Source organism: Leucoraja erinacea, chromosome 2 (assembly GCF_028641065.1).
Source record: "Leucoraja erinacea ecotype New England chromosome 2, Leri_hhj_1, whole genome shotgun sequence".
Lineage (NCBI taxonomy): Eukaryota > Metazoa > Chordata > Chondrichthyes > Rajiformes > Rajidae > Leucoraja > Leucoraja erinaceus.
This window is the reverse complement of record NC_073378.1, coordinates 38368342-38391861: the sequence shown is the minus strand read 5'-3', so window position 1 is coordinate 38391861 and position 23520 is coordinate 38368342. Positions and strand designations below refer to the sequence as shown.

The 23520-nt window shown below is 45.5% G+C and overlaps 1 protein-coding gene across 2 annotated transcripts in view; it reads left to right on the top strand.

Annotated features, from left to right (window-relative positions):
• elmo1 (engulfment and cell motility 1 (ced-12 homolog, C. elegans)) overlaps positions 1-23520 on the top strand; it is a 293797-nt gene that overhangs the window by 27409 nt on the left and 242868 nt on the right. For both annotated transcript variants that reach the window (XM_055655086.1, XM_055655094.1), the window contains one exon: positions 21198-21353. In XM_055655086.1, coding sequence (XP_055511061.1) covers positions 21276-21353 — 78 coding nt within the window. In that variant the 5' untranslated portion in view covers positions 21198-21275. The remainder of the gene's footprint in view (positions 1-21197; positions 21354-23520) is intronic.

Sequence of the window (23520 nt, the reverse complement as noted above, 5' to 3'; positions counted from 1 at the left end):
CATTCCTCCGCCCACCTGGCCAATCGATCCAGATTCTGCTGCAATCATTCACAACCATCTTCACTACCTGCAAAATCACCCACTTGTATCATCAGCAAACTTGCTAATCTTGCCCTGTATGTTCTCTTCTAAATCATTGATGTAGATCAGTAACAGGCCCAACACCAAACCCTGACGCACAGCACTAGTCATAGGCCTCCAGTCCGAGAAGCAACCTTCCACCATCCCCCTCTGATTAATACCATGAAGCCAATTTACCGCAAGGCTCGGTGTTGGGGCCGCAACTGTTTACCATATATATTAATGATTTGGAAGAGGGAACTAGGAGCAACACAAGCAAGTTTGTGGATGACACAAAGCTGGGTGGCAGTGTGAGCTGTGAAGAGGATGTTAGGAGGTTGCAGGGTGACCTGGACAGGTTGAGTGAGTGGGCAGATGCGTGGCAGATGCAGTATAATATAGATAGATGTGAGGTTATCCACTTTGGCGGTAAATAACAAGGGGGCAGATTATTATCTCAATGGGGGGTTAGGTTAGGTAAGGGGGACGTGCAGCGAGACCTGGGCTTCCTTGTACACCGGTCACTGAAATATGGCGTGCAGGTACAGCAGGCAGTGAAGAATTCAATTCAATTCAATTCAATTCAATTCAATTCAACTTTAATGTCATCGCACAAATACAAGTATGAGTACAACGAAATGCAGTTTTGCGTCAGTCCGAAGAAAGCTAATGGAATGTTGGCCTTAATAACAAGAGAATTTCAGTATAGGAGTAAAGAGGTTCTTCTGCAGTTGTATAGGGCTCTGGTGAGACCACATCTGGAGTATTGTGTACAGTTTTGGTCTCCTAATTTAAGGAAGGACATCCTTGTGATTGAAGCAGTGCAGCGTAGGTTCACGAGATTGATCCCTGGGATGGCGGGACTGTCATATGAGGAAAAATTGAAAAGACTAGGCTTGTATTCACTGGAGTTTAGAAGGATGAGGGGGATCTTATAGAAACATATAAAATTATAAAAGGACTGGACAAAACAGATGCAGGATAAATGTTCCCAATGTTGGGCGAGTCCAGAACCAGGAGCCACAGTCTTAGAATAAAGGGGAGGTCATTTAAGACTTTTTCACCCAGAGAGTTGTGAATTTATGGAATTCCCTGCCACAGAGATCAGTGGAGGCCCTCTGTGGCAGGGAAGAGAGAGTTAGATAGAGCTCTAGGGGCTAGTGGAGTCAAGGGATATGGGGAGAAGGCAGGCACGGGTTATTGATAGGGGACGATCAGCCATGATCACAATGAATGGCGGTGCTGGCTTGAGGGGACGAATGGCCATCTCCTGCACCTATTTTCTATGTTTCTACGTTTCTATGTTTCCAGTAGACCGAGCACGTGGGCAGACCGTACTTGCGAAAATTGTGCCTAAATGCGGCAGCGCCTGCACTTGTAAATATCCCAAAATAATTTCACCGTGCTGTTACACTTGTGACAAATAAAGTGCCATTGAGTGCATTGGTTCAGAGTGCACTCTGTACGTCCCCCTCCAACGGCATCTGGAATGTCATTGGGATGTGTGGAGGAAGAATCCATCCTCTTTAATCCCCGAGTAAATTCGGTTCAGATGGAAGTGTGGTGAATTTTAAACATGATGCAAGCAAGGACAGCCGTTTGTTTGGGAGGATTTTGGCATTCAATCAAAGAGATTAGTCATATCAGTCACCAGGATGATTACTGTGTGTGTCCATTGATAATACTTGTGGCATGCCATTTGGGTTCTAATGAGCCTAAGGCACTGGTCTCTTTCATCCAGCTGCTAAACCCGATTCTTACTGTTCGTAATCTGTAAAATATAAACATGGGACCGTAACATAAGGAGTCAAACTGAAGGAACAGCATCTCATATCATGCTTCCATTGAATTCTCCAATTTCATGTAATCCCCCCAAACCCCTCTCTTTCCTAGGTGACCCCTCCCCCGCTCAACCCTCCACCTGATGTGGACCTGTTTCTCCCATCTTGCATCCTCCCAGTCACCCTGTTCATTTCCCCTCCTTCATATACTCATCTCACATCCCAAGTCCCTTATTTCTCCTTCATCCCTCCTCTTCCCCTCTCCCCTATCCTTTTCCACCTATATCCATCCCTCTGGCATTACATTTCACTCCTCTCTTTATTTGACACACGTTGTCTCCTTTTTTGTCTCGTTTATTTTTGTTTAGTTCAGAGATGCAGTGCGGAAACAGGCCCCTCGGCCCACTGAGTTGGTGCTGACCAGCGAACCCCGCATGTAGCACTATCCTACGCACACTAGGGACAATTTACAATTTTACCAAGCCATTTAACCTATAAACCTGTACGTCGTTGGAGTGTGGGAGGAGACCGGAGCACCCGGAGTAAAACCCACACAGGTCACGAGGAGAATGTACAGACTCCGTACGAACAGTACCTGTAGTCAGGATCGAACCCGGGTCTCCGACGCTGTAAGGCAGTGACTGTACCGCTGCGCCACCCTAGCCTTTGTTACTTACTCCACCCATATGTCAGTCAAAGCTCCTCTCATCCGTCTTATCCACCTATGAATTGCTTTGTCACACACCCACCTATCTACACCCCCCCCCCCCCCCCCCCCCACTACATCAATCTGAAGAAGGGTCCCCCTGACCCGAAACATCATCTGTCCATTTTCTCCGCAGATGATGCTTGACCCGCTTAGTTCCTCCAGCACTTTGTGTTTAGCGCAACACAATAACCCACTGTTGTGGTGCAGAGGTTGAATTAAATATCTTGCTCACAGCTGTCCACATGGTTAAGAAAGACTATCTTGTTTGCATCAACAAGAACAGAATTGCAATCCAATTGAATCAGCAAGGCAACACAGATGTTTTCAGAGAATAGAAATCAAACCGTTGCACCCCGTCTTTTCCAATTGCTTATAAATATGCAACAAGCTGCAAACATGATACTTTCGAAACTATAAACATAGAAATTAGGTTTTCGGCCCTTCGAGCCTCCACTTCCATTCATCATTTTATGGTGTGTCCTTGCCTTAAATTGCTTATACACAGATGTTTTCAGAGAAAATAGAAAATCAGGAGTAACCGGCCCTTTGCTTGTATGGCTGATCATTTATCCCGTACCCCTGTCCATACCCCCTGATTTCAGGGCCACATCTAACTCCCTCTTAATTATAGCCAATGCACTGGCTTCAACTACCCTCTGTGGCAGGGTTCAAGAGCTTCACAACTCTCTGTGTGAAAAAAGTTCTTCTATTAAAGGATTTCCCCCTTATCCTTAAGCTGTGACCCCTTGTCCTGGACTTGTCCCTCATCTTGCCTGTCCAACCCCTTAAATTTTGTAAGTTTCTATAAGATCCCCTCTCAATCTTCTCTAGAGAGTATCAATACCATGCAGTCCTGACATCCCAGGAATCACTCTGGTGAACCGTCTCTGCACTCCCTCTATGGCAATAATGTCCTTCCTGATTTGGAGCAAAAACTGTACGCAATACTCCAGGTGTTTTCTCAAAGCTGTTGCTAGAACCTCCCTGTCCTGACTCAAATCCTTTTCAATGAAAGTTACCATTCGTTTTCATGCCTACCTTTGGTTACCATGACACCCAGGTCTCGCGCATCTCCCCCTTTCCCAATCGGCCACCATTAGATAATAGGCAGGGGCATTTATGACATTAGGCAAAATTGGCCCACTCTATCCAAGTCACCCTGCAGTTCCTAGCATTCAGTCACTGGCTTAGTGTCATCCGCAAACTTGGAGATTTGCCTTCAATTCCCTCTCCGATCATTAATCATTTTCTAAAGCTGCTGGTTCTCCCCAGTTTAGTTTTCCGTTTTAGTTCACCCTTAGGGGCTAATCAAGATAGATCCTACTCTTCCATTCAATCACGGCTGGTCTATCTTTCCCTCTCGACCTCATTCCTCTGCCTTCTCCCCATAACCATCGATACCCTTACTAATCAAGATAGATACAGTGCGGAAACAGGCCCTTCTGCTCACCGAATCCGCGCCGACCGTCGATCCCCGTACATCAGGAACAATTTACAATTTCTACACAGCTGATTAACTTACAAACCTGTACGTCTTTGGAGTGTGGGAGAAAACTGGGGCACCCCAGGAAAACCCACGCGGTCACGGTGAGAACGTACAAACTCTGTACAGACAGCACCTGTAGGCAGGAGCGGACCCGGGTCTCTTGCGCTGCAAGGCAGCAACTCTACCGCTGTGCCACCGTGTAGATCATGTTTAATTCTCCTTCAATTCTCCCTGTCCCTGTAACATCCTCCAGCTGATGGGCTGAATGGCCTAATTCTGCTCCTATTATCCTATTATTCTATTACTTATGAGCTCTGCAACTCTCCTCATCAGTCTACATGCCTGCATTACTGAATATTGGTGCATTTGAAGCTTTTATTGCTGTGCTGTTGGTGGCCAAGTCTTCAGCTGGTTTGACTTTGACCTCTGGAATTCCCCGCTCAGAAATGCATTGGTATCCCATTAGAATATCTCAGAACTGTCACACTAACTTAAAGAACAGGGCGGTGAAACCTTTGCTTATATTTCTGCACCATTTCGAGAAATTTTGGAGCATAAGGACACTTATGTTTTAATCCGTTAGTCATAGCGTCTTATGGTGTGGTAACATGCCCTTCGACCTAACTTGCCCACGCCGGCTAACATGTCCCATCTACACTAGTCCCAACTGCCTGCATTTGGGTCATATCCCTCTGATCCAGAGAGCAGGGCTGAACTACTATCTACCTCTTTGGTGACCCTCGGACTATCCTTGATCGGACTTTGCTGGCTTAACCTTGCATTAACGTTATTCCCTTATCATGTATCTATACGCTGTAAATGGCTTGATTGCAATCATGTATTGTCTTTCTTGATTAGTACAGGTGTCAGAGGTTATGGGGAGAAGGCAGAAGAATTGGGTTAGGAGGGAGAGATCGATCAGTCATGATTGAACGGTGGAGTAGATTTGATGGGCCGAATGGCCTAATTCCACTATTCCTTATAATCTTTTGACCATTCAGCTGACTGGATAGCATGCAACAAAAGCTTTTCACTGCACCTCCGTACATGTGACAACAAACTAAACTGTAAACATGTCCTATCCAAGTGCCTGTCTAAATAATTCTTAAACGTTGCAATAATACCTGCCTCAACTACCTCCTCTGACAGCCCGTTCCATACATCCACCACCCTTTGCGTGAAAACGTTACCTCTTAGGTTCCTATTAAATATATCCCTCCTCATTTTAACACTGTGTCCTCTGGTTCTCGATTCCCCTACTCTGGGCAGGAGACGGTGTGTCTACCTAATCTATTCCTCTCATGATTTTGTTCACTTATCATTAGTGATCGGATTGTACGACTACATTTTCTGAACTGGCAGAGTCAGTTTATTTCTCTGTTTGTATCGATTTTCAATTGGCCGTTTAGTACATCTCTGGGTGTATCCTTGCACGGGTCTGATCAAAGTGCTTTCACTGGTTAAAACATTAGGATATGAATAAAATATGTTCCATAGGTATGTTTTATTTTCTAACTTTCAGTACAGGAAATGTGCAGTTGAGTCTGGACTGACATCTAAAGAGAATTTATTTACCTGCCGAGCTCATCGTTCTGTTGATCAACCAAAGAATATATCGAACAGGAACCAAGAGGCAGTCTGAATGAGGAGGCATTTAAAATTATGAACAGATATGTCGGGAAGTAGATGCAATGTATTTAAGGCAATGGGCAAAAGCTCCATAGAGGAGGGTTTTTTTTTTACAGAGCAAGTCATGGCCTCGAATGAACTCGCAGAAAACAATTTCAGGAGTAAATTTAGTAAAGAACATGGATCTATAGTTGAAAGGAAGAAGATTGTAAGTCTGTGTGTAAAGAACATTGGATTGAAAACAGAACTGGCACAGGCCTGGTGGGCGGAATGATGGCCATCTCTGCTATATGTTTTCATAATTTCCCAACCTGTGCACTGGTCGATAACAAAGTCTGTTTTTGTATCAGAAAAATGGCAAAATATATTTGCTCCACTTACAAAACTTGACTTTAAGACTCCAATGTACTTTGTTATCCCAAAGACAGAGATTGTCGTTTTCCAATTCCTTTTCAGTTCCATTAGAGATTGCATTGATCTTAGTTTTCCTATAATGGCAGATTACTTTGGAGAGGGTGCATTTCATGTTTACCCGAGGTAGAAACAAAGAGCTGCAGATGCTGGTTCATACCAAAGATGCCAGACACAAAGTGCTGGAAACAGGCCCTTCGGCCCACCAAGTCCGCGCCGATCAGCGATCCCCATACACTAATACTATCCTTCCAACTAGGAACAATGTACAATTTACCAAAGCCAAATTAATAGAAACTTACAAAATTCTTACGGGGTTGGACAGGCTAGATGCAGGAAGATTGTTCCCGATGTTAGGGAAGTCCAGGACAAGGGGTCACAGCTTAAGGATAAGGGGGAAATCCTTTAAAACTGAGATGAGAAGAACTTTTTTCACACAGAGAGTGGTGAATCTCTGGAACTCTCTGCCACAGAGGGTAGTTGAGGCCAGTTCATTGGCTATATTTAAGAGGGAGTTAGATGTGGCCCTTGTGGCTAAGGGGATCAGGGGGTATGGAGAGAAGGCAGGTACGGGATACTGAGTTGGATGATCAGCCATGATCATATTGAATGGCGGTGCAGGCTCGAAGGGCCGAATGGCCTACTCCTGCACCTAATTTCTATGTTTCTATGTTAACCTACAAACCTAATCATCGCTGGAGTGGGAGCAAACCGGAGCATGCAGAGAAAGCCCACGTGGTCGTGGGGAGAACGTACAAACTCCGTACAGACAGCAACCATAGTCCGGACCAAACCTGGGTGTCTGGCCTGTAAAGCAGCGACTCTACTGCTGCACCACCTAGTCCACACCCAAATTGCAATGCTATTTAGATGAAGGAAAATGGTGCATTGCAAAATGGTGAATAGTTTTGGTCCAACCAGGTATCAGAGGGATAAAGTGGCCTGCTTTGTATTTCATAATTGTGTCTTATTCTGTTTTTAGTAACTTGTGTGTGTCATTACATCCTTTGGGACCTGATATAATTCTCAGAGGTTTCAGCTGCTGCTACTTGTTTCTGGTTATCCGCATTGCCGTCCTTTCATAAAGAATCTATTGCCACAAAGAGACATCACATTGCGCACTTATTTATCTCTCTGGGTGAACTGGATAAAACAACAAGCACGAGTTCTACAGCAATCACAGCCAGAATATGCTGAGCTCATAATGGTTCAGAAACCGTTTTGTTCAAAGGATTTGCTGTGCACCCTGGTTCCTTGAGATCGGACATCAACTCCTTTTGCTCTGGTCCCACTGTTTTCTGCAAGTGGTTCGGAACCATAAAGGAGTAAAATGTCCAATGTATGCGGCGTTTTGATTATATCGGAATAAAGAAAGTGGATCGTAAACATTTGTACAATGTCTTTCACCCAATCTCCATCTAATTTTGATTCTGACATTGTTCCTACCCATACCCCCATTCATGCTCCAAGTTGGCTTCTATTATTTCTTGAGGAGGGAGATGTTAGGGGTTGATGTTGTTATCTTGTCTAAAATGAGCCTTTTCTGATAATAGTTAGCTGCATTAGTAAGGGAAAGATGCATAACAGTCCATTTTGTGGCTTGCGGTTAGTTTAGTTTAGAGATACAGCGCAGAAACAGCCTGGGTCTCTGGCGCTGTAAGGCAGCAACTCTACCGCTGTGCCACCGTGCAGCCCCTTGTGTTAGGTATACAAATGTTTGTCCTCCTGAATGGATTAATGAATGAGACTTTTTTTTAATCACATATGACATGTCACAGTGAAATTCTTTGTATTGCATATGTGCAAAGAGTCGCCACATGTAAGGCACCGTCAAACTTACAACATGTTCAATGTGGCCCCCAGTGGACCCTCTTTGTTGTCGGTGGCCCCTTGCCCATGCCGGATCCCTCTTTGTTGTCGGCGGCCTCGGGCATCCACCGTCTGACCCATCTGACCTTTGGGGGGTGGGGGGGGAGGGGAAATGATTGCATGGTAGTCTGAATGCTGATGTTCTATTTCAGCATTCCAACCTTTTCCCGAAGTGCCGCCCGGAGACCAGTTGTGGTGTTCCACTGGCAGAGTTTACAGCGTGGGGTACCGTCCAACACCAAGCATGACCTCCATCTGGAGAGCTGGATGTGTGTGGCGCAAACAGCTAGTGATGTGAGGGGCATAGGCTACTTGTGTCCTTCGTGGAAATTGTGACCAACTCTCTCCTGCACCGCTGGATTTCAGGATATTCCACGAAACCGGGAAATGTGATTGGGGTGAAAACACAAGGTGCTGACTCAACTGATCGAGCCAAACAGTATCTGTGGTGGGAATAGATAGGTGGTAATAGACAATGGACAATACTCAACTCCTCTTGTTGTGAAGGCCAACAAATAAAGAGTCCGATGTTTCGGGTCGCGATTCTTTATTTATGTACAGAAAATGAAATAGGAAAGGAAAGAGGAAAACTGAAAGAAAATAGACTGAATAAAAAATAGTGCCACCCAGCTTAATTCACCCAGACTAAGAATCAGTTGGGGGTTTTTTCCCCTGGTCTACTTAGGTAATGGTGATCTGAGATCATTCATCACATCTCTATTGTGCTCATGGTGTGAAGCAGTCATCCTAGCTTCATAGTTATGGTGCAGATCCGGCAATCTTCTATCATGATAGACCCACATCATCCTGGCCACACATTTATTTCACCCCTGCCAACGTTGTGTATATATGTATACATGTATTTCATATTTTTTATTATTGTATACAATTTTTTAACAAAACAAAACATACAAAAAAAATAAAATAAAAACTGAAAAAGACAACAGGAAAAAAAAAAGAAAAAAAAAATGATTATAATTAAAAACTAATAATAATGTAACAAAGCCGCCAGACATAACAGCATTGGTACAATCCACATGGTGCTACACAGCCATGCATTGCAAAAGCAGAAGTAAAGGTCACAGGACTACATCACTGCAGATAATATGAAATTATGAAATTATTGGACTTTGAGATGGTTGATAAATGGTCCCCAAACACTTAAAAAGTTGTTTGGTACCTTGGAGTTGTAGAAGCGTATCCTTTCCATCTGTATGATTATTATCATTTCATTGAGCCATTTTTCGAAGCAGTGGGGTGTAGATGATTTCCAGTCTGTTAGGATCATTTTCTTGGCTGTCACCATACCAAGCATCAGTGCTTGTTGTTCTTCAGACGTGAAGTACAAAGCAGTCTCTGAGCATCCAAAAAGTGCCAGTTCTGGATCAGGGAGAATATCTTTTCCATAGACCCCAGAAAACCATTTAAATATTTTAGACCAGTATCTTTGTATATGAGGACAGAGCCAGAAAATATGTGTTAAAGAACCATCTGCACATACATACACGCATATAAATATATATATATATATATATATATATATATATAAATGTTATAATATAATATATATAAGATAAATATATATTATAATATATACAGTATATATGTGTGTGTGTGTGTGTGTATATGATTGTACATTTTTTTCTCATTTATTATATTTACAGTGTGCTATGTTTACATGTTCTGTTGTGCTGCTGCAAGTAAGAATGTCATTGTTCTTTTTGGGACATATGACAATAAAACACTTGACTCTTGACCCGTGGGAGATCTATGATATACGGTCGCGCAACGGTAGAGTTGCTGCCTTACAGTGCCAGAGACCCGGATTCGTTCCCGACCACGGGTGAACTGTGAAGAGGATGTTAGGAGGTTGCAGGGTGACCTAGACAGGTTGAGTCAGTGGACGGATGAGTGGCAGATGCAGTATCTATATTACTAAAAGTCTGTTCTTGACCGGTTTTGGCATTCTGTGCTGTGATTTCCGAGAGAACGCCGCCACCTACGGCCGACATTTTTGGCCACCTTGCTCAGAGCCCCCCTCCGCCGTATGTGTGCCGACGATTTTTCCCGTCGATGAAAAATGACAGAGATATTAATGATTTTACAAAATTCCCCATTAATATAATATCGAGGGGGGTAATTAGCGTGTTTTTTTGTGTAAACCAGCGTCTACAGTTCCATGTGTCTGCAGTGGGATGGTTCGTTTTCTTCACTCAGGGGCATTAATGAATAGTTTTGCCGTGCAGCATCATTGTCATGTGATTTCCCATTAGCGGGTTTTGAACCGCAGGCATCATGTTTGCTGTTTCAGAACTGCCCCATGCTGCAATGATAACCATTTACTATTTTAGACAGTGATTAATTACTTGGTGATTAGTCACTGGAGTTAAAATATTCTGTTCTTCCAAATAACCCCCCACCCACCTTGTTGTTGGGAAATCATTTTATCCAACCTGCCAATCCACTCTCCCAATGGTCAGATGACAGAAGATAAATTCTCGATTTATACAGCTCCTTTCAAGTTCCCAGTAATCTAAAGTACTTCACAAATAAAGGAGTACATTTTGAAGTGTCGTCAGTGAAAGGTCAAGTAGGTAATAACTAAGCTAGTTAATTATTTGCCACAAGTGAAAACAATCTTTCACTATTTATTATCTCGGTTATTGCATAATTTTGAAGAATTGTATGATGATTAACTGTTCTGAAGCAGCCATTTTTTTTTGCGTGTTGTATATAAATGGCTCTTAACTTTAGCCTCTGGTTGTTGTTTAAGTCCATTGCTGAGAACAAGCGAGGCGCAGAAAAACCTTGTGTGAACTTTGTGTTGTGATGGAACTTTGCATTTAATGCTCTTTCTGCAAATTCGATTTCCTGTGGGTAACACTGCTGGCTCTGGGAAATAAAATTAAATTATTGAAATTGATAATCATATAACCATATAACACTTACAGCACGGAAACAGGCCATCTCGTCCCTTTTAGTCCGTGCCGAACACTTACTCTCACCTAGTCCCATCTACCTGTGCTCAGACCATAACCCTCCATTCCTTTCCTGTCCAATTTATTTTTAAATGATAAAATCGAACCTGCCTCCACCACTTCCACTGGAAGCTCATTGATGCTGTCTCATTTCCGCCTGCATGGTGCTGTGTCATGGGTGTGACTCCAGTACTTTGTATATTAATTTACATGGGGTCACGGTGGCACAGCGGTAGCATTGTTGCCTTACAGCGCTTGCAACGCCAGAGACCCGGGTTCGATCCCGACAGCGAGTACTGTCTGTACGGAGTTTGTACGTTCGCCCCGTGACCGCGTGGGTTTTCTCCCGAGTGTGTGTAGGATAGTGTTAATGTCGGCGGTCGATGATCGGTGTGGACTCGGTGGGCTGAAGAACCTGTATCTGCTCTGTATCTCTAAAACTAAAACAAAAACTCAAAGCTAAATTTTTGGGGTCTGAACGCCATAGAAAAATCGGTAGCTGAAATAGTAAGATTAAACGAGTACTTACCAGTACGAAGTTTGATCTGTATTTTATGAGGAGTTACGATGAGGGATTACGTGAAGAACCCACCCAGCGCGCAGGCGCGGCATACTTCCAAGCAGCGGTGTGGAATCACAGATAGACACTAGTTGAAGTAAAGATAGTAAAGACCAACGAGACATTAGTCCGAATTTGATCTATACAATGAGGGTGGGAGCGGAGGGCACGTAATCCCTCATCGTAACTCCTCATAAAATACAGATCAAACTTCGTACTGGTAAGTACTCGTTTAATCTTACTATTTTACTTCGGAGTCACGTGAGTGACTACGTGAAGACTTCAAAGGTCTGTGATTTCAAACCGTGTAACAGTTATATCACTCACTGCCGAAAGATCATCGAGGGAGGAAGTGGTAGCTAAAGACCAACAAGTTTGTTTAGTTATAAAAGAAATGTTTATTAACTATAACAAAAAGTAGCTCCCATGGGCTTTAAATCATAACTTTGCGGTTTCTAAAATGCTATCCGCAAAGACGTCCTGTTCCATCAGCGGTTTTCTGTAAAATCGTTGGAATGTCGATTCCCTTGACCATCCCGCTGCTCTGAGGATGTGGTCTAGGGGAACCTGCATCCTATCCGCCGCTGAGGTGGACGCTGCCCTGGTTGAATGGGATTTAAAAACATTTGTGTTAATCCCTGCCATGTTGAGGACCTGTTTCAACCATCTGGATAATGTCTGGCTGGTAACCCGTCCAAAAGGCTTTCTGTGGCTAACCCATAAGGCTTTCTCTCTCCCTCTAAGCGTTTGGGTTGTGTCTAGATAATGATGAAGGTGGGTCACCACACACAGCCTAGGTTCTGGAGGGTAAGCCCGGAAGATCAACGGGGAGTTTGATGTACCTGGTCTACTTTGTTTTACCAACCCCGGCATGGTGAAAGTAATGGTATCTGGGGTGGTCACCATGTAGTTCAGATTTAGCTGATGGAGCGACTGAACCCTTTGAGCTGAGACAAGCGCCATGAGCATGAGGGTCTTATAAGTGGACTGTTCCAGGCTCAGGGATCCCACCGGAGGCCAACCTCGAAGGTGTGTCAGAACTACACTCACACCCCACATGTGGGTGTATCTAGGTGTAGGGGGTTTGGTATTAAAGATCCCCTTAAGGAGTCTGATGACCAGAGGGTGGGATCCCACACTATGCTGTCCTATCGGCATGAGGTATGCGGACAGTGCGCTCCGAGCCGTATTGATGGCACTGTAGCTCATCTTGAGATCATGGTGCAGGTGGGCCAGGAACTCCAGCACATCCGAGATCGAAGCCGTCTTGTAGGATGTCCCTGCGTCCAGACAGTACTGTTCCCATTTCCTGATGAAGGTCAGGTACTGTTTTTTGGTGGAAACTCGCAGGGATGCCGACATGGTGGTGATTGTTCTGTCTGATAACCCCAATCCCCGGTAAGGCCTGTTCAAAATCTGGAAACCAGGAGTTTCAATTTTTGGTGGCATGGATGGCTAATGCCAGTTACCGGGTGAGTCAATAATTGGGGGTGGCGATGAAGGACCATAGGTGTCTCTACCACCATGTCGTGGAACATTGGGAACCATGGTTGGGTAGGCCAGTCGGGCACGACCAGAATGCCAGAGGCTGAGTCTGCCTGAATTTTCTGGAGTACCCGACTGATGAGGCAGAAGGGAGGGAAAGCATAGAAAAAGAAATTTCCCCAATCCAGCGTGAAGGCATCTACCGCTGCTGCCTCTGGGTCTGGTTCCCAAGCCACATACATGGGTAGTTGGTGATTTAACCTAGACGCAAACAAATCTATATCTGGCGTACCATATTGCTTAACAATTTTAGCAAATAATTTTGGGTCCAACATCCATTCGATGTTGTCGTTGAATTTTCGTGACCTGGTGTCCGCCACTAAATTTAGCTTGCCTGGTAAATAGGCAGCTGATAGCCAAATATGTCTCTCGACACACCATTGCCAGATTATAGCAGTTAATTTGTCGCATGATACTGATTTAATGCCACCCATGTGCTGGATATAAGATACTGCCGTAGTGTTGTCGATCATAATCCTAACATGCACGTGCCGCATATCAGATGCATATGCTTTTAGCCCATAAAAGGCGGCGAGCATTTCCAAAAAGTTAATGCCCAGTGATTGTAGTAGCGATGCCTCTGAGTTAGTCCATCTGCCACCTGTGCTGTCTATGGAGTTAGTAGCTCCCCAGCCTAAAGCACTGGCATCCGTTGCAATGGTTATGTTAGGATTGGTTACGGCGATAGGACTGTGACTGTGCCAAATATTATCAACCCACCACTGAAGTTCTGATTTGGCTTCAGCGGGTAAATCCATTTTGCGATCATAATGCCCCCTATTAAGGCGTAATGCATGAGTCCTTGCTCTTTGTAGATTTTGATAATGCAAGGGCCCATGTTGGGCAGCCGGAAATGCTGCTACTATAGAGCCAATAACTCTGGCTACATGCCGTATTCTAGGTTGCGGTGTAGCAATTAAATGGCTACAAGCTTCAATGAGTGAAACTGTTTTGTCTCTGGGCAGAGTGACAGTCATGTGAATCGTGTCAATAGTGAAGCCTAGGTAATCCATGTTAGTAGTAGGCTCCAATATTGATTTATCTGGGTGAAGGATAAAACCCAAAGTTTCAAGGAGTTGTTTAGTGGCTAACACTCCTGCGACAGCTTGTTCCCGTGTTCTTCCTAATATGAGAACATCGTCCAGATAGGCCACAACTAAATGTTTTAGTTCTCTCAATTTCTTCATGGCCACTTTAAGAATTTTCGTAAATAGTCTGGGAGCTGTCGTTAAACCATTGGGCAAAGCTCGGTACTGCCATAGCTGGCCCCTCCAGATAAATTTCAGATATTTAAAGTAATCTTTATGAATGGGTACCAAATAGTAAGCATCTTTGATATCTATGCTTGCCATGTAGTATCCCTTGGAGATCAGTTGTCTGGCAGTGACAAATGTCTCCATTTTGAAATGTTGATACTCAACAGACTGATTAAGTGACGTCAGATCAATAATAATGCGACGTCCACCATCTTTTTTGGTTTTGAGAAAAATATTTGATACAAATTCTTGCGGCTCGTGTGTGGTCATTTCTATGATGCCTTTAGCCACGAGCCGATCAAGTTCAGCTTGTCCTTCTACCTTCTCAACTGCCGAGGGAAGGAACACCCTTTGGGGCATGTGCTGAACTGGCGGTTCTACGCCTGGTTTGAACTCAATTTTGTATCCACTAATACTGTTGAGTATAAACTTATTGTTAGTAAGGGAGCACCAAACATGCTTGAAGAACCTCAAACGTCCCCCTGTTAATACTACACCCTTTGTCTGTGTATGTTGACAGGAACCAGACCCACCTACCTCCATGTTCACTTGTGGGGTCGTTTTCGGTGGGTCTGGCCCAAGGTTGTCCGTGTTGGTGCTGCGGTGGGGCGGCGCATCTTCCCACGGCTCCGCCCTGGGCCCCGCTCTAAAAAAGAGCTCTGGGGGTAGTGGGAGGCGGTCACCAGGCTTTCACCAGCTCGGTATCTGCTGGTGGCTGCCGAGGCGTGCGGCCAACTGGGTGTCTTCACCCTGCTCGGTCCTGGCCCTGCCCTCATGAGGCCTACTGGTTTTGCCGCCTCTTCCAACTCCTTCAGCCTTTTGGCCAGATCCGCACCAAATAGCAGCGCCTGTCGTTCGGGCGCTGGAGCTTTACAGAGGCCGGCATATGTTGGGTTGAGGGCAGGCCTGATGTTGTCCCGCCGTAGGCTATTTAGCTCATAGGTGGTGCTGCACATCAGTGCGAGGGCATCCTGCTGGGGTATGGTCAGGTCTTCATTCCCAACGGACCGAGCAAAGGCGGTGACGGCTGCTGAGTGGAGCTTCAGGACTCGCTGCATCTTGACTTCCTGAGCCCTGATTTGCTGCCCCAGCTGGTTCCAGATCTGCCCATTGACCGTTTTGACCCTCAGCGCCTCGCAATTTTCTGGCGCTATGTAATTGTCAAGGGCCTGCTGGACAGCCTTGTCCTGCAGCGGGTTGTTGGACAGCCTGTTTATGGTGGCCGCCATTCTGGGTGGCAACACCATCCCAGTTGTTGGGGGCGCTGCATATCGGCCCACTACACCCAGTAGCTCTTCTTCTGGCACGCCCGGCATGCTGATGGTATCCTCCGCCTGCCCTTGGGATAGGCCAGCCCAGTCCTGGCCTCCCTTACTGCCCTCGAACATAGAGGGTACAGAAGGGTGTGGAGAGGAGGAGGCCAAAGCCCGTCCTCCTGGGAGATGCCGCATCTCCTCGTTTATCATTCGCTCTAGGAGCTGCCTCATGCAGCTGATCCGAGCGTCTCCCCATTTCGGTGGGGGAGAGTGTTCCCGTTCCTCCGATTCATCGGAGGACACCGGCCGGTCGGTCTTATGTGTCGCCTTCCTCCCTGTGCGGGGCGTTGAAATCTGCAGCACTGGGGGCGGCTCGGTGTCGGGTGAGCGGGAGCGTTGAAAAGGCTCCTCCGCTGCGAGAGGCTGCCGTCCCGCTATGGACCCGTCCTCGGGTGGAGTTGGGCAGGCAGTCCTCCTGGCTGGTCGCTTGCGAGAGGCCATGATTCTCTCTGGAGCGACTCTGTAACAAAAAAGGCACTTACCTGAGGTCTTGTCTTTATGCTGCAGCTGGAGAGCCTGGCTCCAGCTGCTGCCGCTGTTGCACTGCTGACGTAATGCCGCGCCTGCGCGCTGGGTGGGTTCTTCACGTAGTCACTCACGTGACTCCGAAGTAAAATTGAAGCCTATGTAATCAAAAGGAACAACACCCCATCTACCACCTTGCAGACTTCTGGACATGACGTGGAATTCAGCAATTTTAGACAAAAATCTGTACCTCACGACACGTGACAATAAACTAAACTAAACTAGATCATTCACTGACCTAATTGTATCAGAACTGGTCGGTTCTGCTGTGAAGTAATCTCTAAAGTGGCTCAGTTTAATTTAACATAGAGATACAGCGTGGAAACTGGCCTTTCGGCCCACCGAGTCACACCGACCAGTGATACTATCCTATGCACACTAGGGACAATTTACAATTATACCGAATCAATTCGCCTGCAAACCTGTATTTTTTTGGAGTGTGGGAGGAGACCGGAGCACACAAAGAAACTCCACGCAGGTCATAGGGAGAACGTAAAAATTCCATAGTCAGGATTGAACCTGGGTCTCTGGCGCTGTGGCACCCTGCTTCCCTGTAGTTGTTCTCTCTTTCTAGATACTGTGGTCTGCTGGCCATTTCCAACCTTCTTTTGGCTGCAGCTCAGTTCTCGTCTGTACTTCACAACATCAATGTGACCTTCCCCGCTCTCTATAAACCTATTAAATCAAGCTTCCTAAAATAGTGCAATTGATCACCTTGACAACTCCGACCTCAGCCAATGAAAAGCATTCTACAGTCCTACTGAGGACTTCCCCTTCCTTTTCAACTCAAAACTCTTTTTTTCTTTCCCAGTTCAAACCCGAGGCCTTTACCCTGAAATATTATTTCTGTTTCTTTTGGTTTAGTTTAGAGATGTAGATCCTTCGGCCCACCGAATCCACAGTGACCAACGATCCCCGCACACTTACACTATCCTACACACACTAGGGACAATTTGCACTTAGACCAAACCAATTAACCAACAAACCTGTACGTCTTTGGAGTGTGGAGGAAACCGAAGATCTCAGAGAAAACCCATGCAGTCACGGGAAGAACGTACAAACCACGTCCAGACAGCACCCATAGTCGAATCGAACCCAGGTCTCTGGGGCAGCAATTCTACAGCTGCGTCACCGTGCCGCCCTCTTTCTGCCGATGCTGCTTTAAACACATAGAACGTAGAACATAGAACAGTACAGCACAGGAACAGGCCCTATGGTCCACAATGCCCGTGTTGAAAATGATGACATTAAACTAATCCCGTCTGCCTCCCTGTGATACATATCTTTCCATGCCCTGCATGTGCGGCTCTAAAAGTCTCTTATAAGCCACATTGTATCTGCCTCCAGCACTTTACAAGCACCCACCACTGTGTGTAAAAAAAAACTTGCCCCGCGCATCTTCTTTAAACTTTTCTCCTCTCACCTTAAACCTATACCCTCTCGCCTTTGACATTTCCACCCTGCAAAAATAGCTCTGATTGTCTCGCCTTTGATCATGTTATATATTACTATCGTCATTCATTCATCATCGTTGAAAACATTAGCAACACAGTGGTGCTGGTTTCCAACGGGAATGGTGACGGACACACCACACATCTCTGTCCTCCAGTTCCTGGGGACTTCTGCCGCTGGAAGTATAGGATTTTGGTGTGTGTGCTTTAGGAGGCGGGTTCTCTGGATGCTTTCAAGAGAGAGCTAGATAGGGCTCTTAAAAATGTAAGGAATGATGATAGACAATAGGTGCAGGAGTAGGCCATTTGGCCCTTCGAGCCAGCACCGCCATTCAATGTGATCAGTCATGATCACGTTGAATGGCGGTGCTGGCTCGAAGGGCCTAATGGCCTACTCCTGCACCTATTGTCTATTGTCCGTCATCATTCCTTACAATGCTATGTTTGACAGTGATCGCAAACTTCTACTGAAGTGTGGATAGCCGTTGGCTCGCTAGAAGCTCATCCGCCGTTTGACAGGTTTTGTTTTTGGTTCTGCTGGGGTCCACAGCCTCCTCCTCTCCTGCCAAACCAGGCGTGGTGACGGTTTAGTCGCCGACTATCCAAGCAGGTAGCACGGGATTACATGTTAACCATGGCGGGAGGAACTCCCCCCGACCTGACACCATCTCCTGACTCTCCAGAGAAAACAATCCAAGTTTTTCCATCCTCTCTTTATAGCAAATAACCTCAGGCAGTATTCTGGTAAACCTCTTCTTTACCCTTTCCAAAGTCTCCACATCCTTCTTGTAAGTCCTGGAGTGACCAAAACTGTACACAATACTCAAATCCAGTCGCAAGAAATGTCTAGACCCAAAACATCACCTATCTACATTCTCCAGGGATGCTGCCGGACCTGCTGAGTTACTCTAGCACTTTGTGTCTTTGCACAAAATGCTGTCCAACCAAAGTTGGATAAGCTGCAACATAACTTCCTGATTCTTGTATTCAATTCCCTGACCAATGAAGCCAGGCATACCTTATGCCTTTTTACCACTCTATCTACTTGTGTTGATACTGTCATGGACTTGGAGCCCAAGGTCCCTCTGTAAATCAATGCTGTTAAGGCTCTTGCCATTAACTGTGTACTTTTCCCTTGCATTTGTCTGCCCAAAATGCAACACCTTACACATGCTCAGAATTAATATTCCATCTGCTATTTCTCCACACATTTCTGCATCTTATCTATATCCCTCTCTATCCTTTGACAGGCTTCCTCACTGTCCGCAACAGTCCACACACACACACACAAACACACGTTCTCTGGCGCATGCAGGCTTGCCAAAAGATACAACGTGCTGAAATAGCTCAGCAGGTCAGGCAGCATCTCGGGAGAACATGGATGGCTGAGGTTTGGAGTCGGGAACGACCTGAAATGTCACATCTTTGTGTTCTCCAGAGATGCTGCCTGTTCTGCTGAGTTACTCCAGCACTTTGTACCACTTTGTTGCCAAACAATGTATTGAAAAAGTGACAATGACTAACACTTACTTCGTGCTCTCTTGGGCATTGTTGTGCCTGAGCTTTAGGTTAACACATGAAGAGCGTTTGACTGCATTGGGCCTCTATTTGTTAGAAGGATGAATGGAGACATTGAAACTTACCAAGTAGTGAAAGGCCTGGATAGAGTGAATGTGGCGAGGATGATTCCACTAGTGGGAGAGTCTAGGTCCAGAGGTTATGGCCTCAGAATAAAAGGACGTACCTTTAGAAAGGAGATGAGGAGGAATTTCTTTCGTCAAAGGGTGGTGAATGTGTGGAATTCTTTGCCACAGAAGGCTGTGGAGACCAAGTCAATAGAATTTTTTAAGACAGAGATTGATAGATTCTTGGTCAGTATGGGCGTCAGGCACTATGGGGAGCAGGCAAGAGAATGGGTTGAGAGGGGAAGATAGATAAGTCATGATCGAATGGCAGGGAAAAACCTAATGGGCCGAATGGCCTAATTCTGCTCCTATCACTTATGAACTTATGACTGCAGTCGGTAACGCAGCAGACCAATGTCGCTGCCCTGTGCTGGTTGTTCTGAATGGAGCTTGGGGACAGTTAGTTGTTCAAGTGGCAGTGAGTCCTGGACTCAATGCCGAATGTACAATAATCACTTCGACAGTGCTCCCCCACTGCCCAGCAGTACATGTCAGTCTTGCTGAGATTTCCCATTGAACACTCTGGGGGACAATCTATTCAGGATTTGAGACCTTGCTGCTTTCAGTGGAGGTTGTAGAGCTGCGGCAATGTGGACGGTAAGCAGCACTTTGCCTCTAGATGACACCAAATTATCATTAGTGTCTAATGTCAATAGACAATAGACAATAGGTGCAGGAGTAGGCCATGTGGCCCTTCGAGCCAGCACCGCCATTCAATGTGATCATGGCTGATCATCCCCAATCAGTACCCCACCCTGCCTTCTCCCCATATCTCCCTGACTACACTATTTTTAAGAGTCTTATCTAGCTACCTTTTGAAAGCATCTAGAGAACCTGCCTCCACCTGCCTCCACAATGAGTCAGAGAATTCCACACTCACCACTCTCTGTGAGAAAAAGTGTTTCCTCATCTCATTCTAAATGGCTTACTCCTTATTCTTAAACTGTGGCCCCTGGTTCTGGACTTCTCCAACATCGGGAACATGTTTCCTGCCTCTAGTGTATCCAAGCCCTTAACAATCTTAGATGTTTCAATGAAATCCCTCTCATCCTTCTAAACTCCAGAGTGTACAAGCCCAGCCGCTCCATTCTTCTGTCCACTTTTTCCACAGCACATGAAAGGTATAAAGTATTTCTACTGTATTTATGATTTAATTTTTGTAAACAATTATGCCGGATTTCTAGTTTTCAAGTGAATCTATGACTATGACTTTATTATAACAACATTTATAACATTTGGACAGGTACATAGATAGGAAACGTTTAGAAGGATATGGGCAAAATAGGACTAGTATAGATGGGACGTATTGGGCATGGGCAAGTTGGGCTGAAGAGCCTGTCTTCGTGCTGTATGACTATGGCTCTGCCTTAATGTCAGCAATGTAATAAAAGCTATTAAAACTCGCTCGTAGGTGGTAAAGTTGGAAAATCCTGGTGCAGAGATTTGGAGGAATACAGAGCTTAGTGAGTTTAGTTTATTGAGTTTAATTTATTGTCACATGTGAAAAGCATTTGTTGCGTGCTAACCAGTCAGCGGAAAGAATACATGAGTATAATCGAGCCATCCACAGTGTACAATATACTTGATAAAGGGAATAATGTAAATAACATTTAATGCAAGATAAAGTCCAGGAACGTCCGATCAAAGATAATCCAAAGAAGTAGATAGTAGCTCAGGGCTTCTCTCCAGTTTTTGGTAGGATGGTTCAGTTGCCTGATAACAGCTTGGAAGAAACGGTCCCTGAATCTGGAGGTATGAGGATGGGGGTCCCTTATTTTCTGAGGACCGTGCCTCTGGAGTCCATGATGTCCACACAGGTTGGATTGGTACCTGGTAATTACGAGTATCGGTGCTTGTGGCTGGGGGTCTGGTTCAATGAATTTATTCAGGCAGTTTTCACCTGCTTCATGCTTTGTTCACACTTGTGTCTGTTTCAGGGTTGGATGAGACACTGGCCGCTTCCCACACCGAGGCAACGTCTTCTGTTTCTTTCAGTGAGCGTCTAAATCATTAAGATGCCACCACCGTCGGACATCGTGAAGGTGGCCATCGAATGGCCTGGAGCCTTCCCCAAGTTGATGGAGATCGATCAGGTGAGATCTTCTGTTCGTTTTGCACAAAAATGCTGCAGTAACTCAGCGAGACAGGCAGCATCTCTGGAGAGAAGGAATGGGTGACGTTTAGGGTCGAGACCCTTCTTCAGACTGATGTCAGGGGAGTGGGCGGCACAGAGATAAAATGTAGTCGGAGATAGTAAGACTGGTCAGAGAACTGGGAAGGGGGAGGGATGAAGAGAGAGGAAAAGCAAGGGCTACTTGAAGATAGAGAAGTCAGTGTTCATACCACTGGGATGTAAGCTATCAACGCGAAATATGAGGTGCTGTTCCTCCAATTTGCACTGCGCCTCACTCTGACAACGGAGGAGGTCCAGGACAGAGAGGTCAGTGTGTGAGATCTTCTGTTAGTTTTACAAAAAATGCTGGAGTAACTCAGCGGGACAGGCAGCATCTCTGGAGAGAAGGAATGGGTAACGTTTCAGGTTGAGGCGCTTCTTCAGACGTCTGAAACAGAGCAACATAGAAAATAGATGCAGGAGTAAGCAATTCGGTCCTTTGAGCCAGCAACGCCATTCGGTATGATCATAGCTGATTATCCAAAATCAGTACCCCGTTCCTGCTTTTGCCCCATATCTCTTGATTATGTTAGCCTGAAGAGCTATCTAACTCTATCTTGAAGAAGGGTCTCAACCCGAAACGTCACCCATTCCTTCTCTCCGGAGATGCTGCCTGTCCCGCTGAGTTACTCCAGCTTTGGATTGTGGGGGTAAAACTAGCATCTGCCTTTCCTTCCTACATATTTCTTTTAGTTTTAGTTTAGAGATACAGCGAGGAAACAGGCCCTTCGGCCCACTGAGTTCCTGCCGACCAGAGATCACCCCATACACCAACTCTATCCAACACACTAGGGACAATTTACAATTTTACCGAAGCCAATTAACCTACAAACTTGCACGTCTTTGGAGTGTGGGATGAAACCGGAGCACCCGGAGAAAACCCACTCAGGTCACGGGGAGAACGTACAAACTTGGTACAGACAGCATCAATAGTCAGGATGGGACCCGCGTCTCTGGCGCTGTAAGGCAGCAACTGTACCACTGCGCCACCATGCCACCACCACACCGTGCAACACAAATGGATTGTGCCTTTTTTAATTGTTGCCTATCTTGAGTTAAGCCTCATTCACTACAGTTGTTTGAAATTGAACATCAGTTGAATGAAGGATATCCCATTATTTTTCTCTTGGAACATAGGAAGTTGAGGGGCGACTTGATAGACGTATATAACTTTATGAGAAGCATAGGGTAGGCAGTCAGAACCATTTTCCCACGGTTGAAATGTCCAATATTAGAGGGCATGGCTATATAGGGAGAGGGGGGAAAGTTTAATGGAGATGTGCAGGGCAAGTTTTTTTTTAATGCAGAAAGTGGAATGGGCCTGGAACACACCGCCAGGCATGGTGGTGGAGGCAGATACCGTATGAAATTGGTGTTTAAGAGGCTTTAGGATAGGCACATGGAAGTGCAGGGTATTTAGGGAGATTGATCATGTACAGGCAGATGAGATCAGTTTAATTTGGCATCATGTTTGGCACAAACATAGTGGGCTGAAGGGCCCGTTCCTGCCCTGTAATGTTCTATGTTCCAATTACATACATAAAGGGCACAATGGCGGCGCACTGGTAGAGTTGCTGCCTTACATGCCACACCGCCAGAGACCCAGGTCCGATCCTGACTACGGGTACTGTCTGTACGGAGTTTGTACGTTCTCCCCATGACCGCATGAGTTTTCTCCGGGTGATCTGGTTCCTTCCCCACAATCCAGAGACGTACAGGTTTGTAGGTTAATTGGCTTTGGTAAAAATTGTAAATTGTCCCGAGTGTGCATTGGATAGTGTTCGTGAGTGGGGATTGCTGGTTGGCGTGGACTAGGTGGGCCGAAGGGCCTGTTGCCACGCTGTATCTCTAAACTAAACTAAGCTAAATCGTCTAAGTCTTCAGATGAAAAATATCAAGTTGTGACCTTGAGGGTTAAACAGATTCCTTGGAAAATTCCCTCTGACTCCAAGTAATTATAAACAGTTGAGGAGGTCATACAATTGATCTGACACATGACCAGTTGAGTTCTTGCGCCCATTTGTATCTTTCAGCGGGTTTCACGTCAGAGTGTGTTGACTTTGCTCAAATAGAAGTAATGGATAATG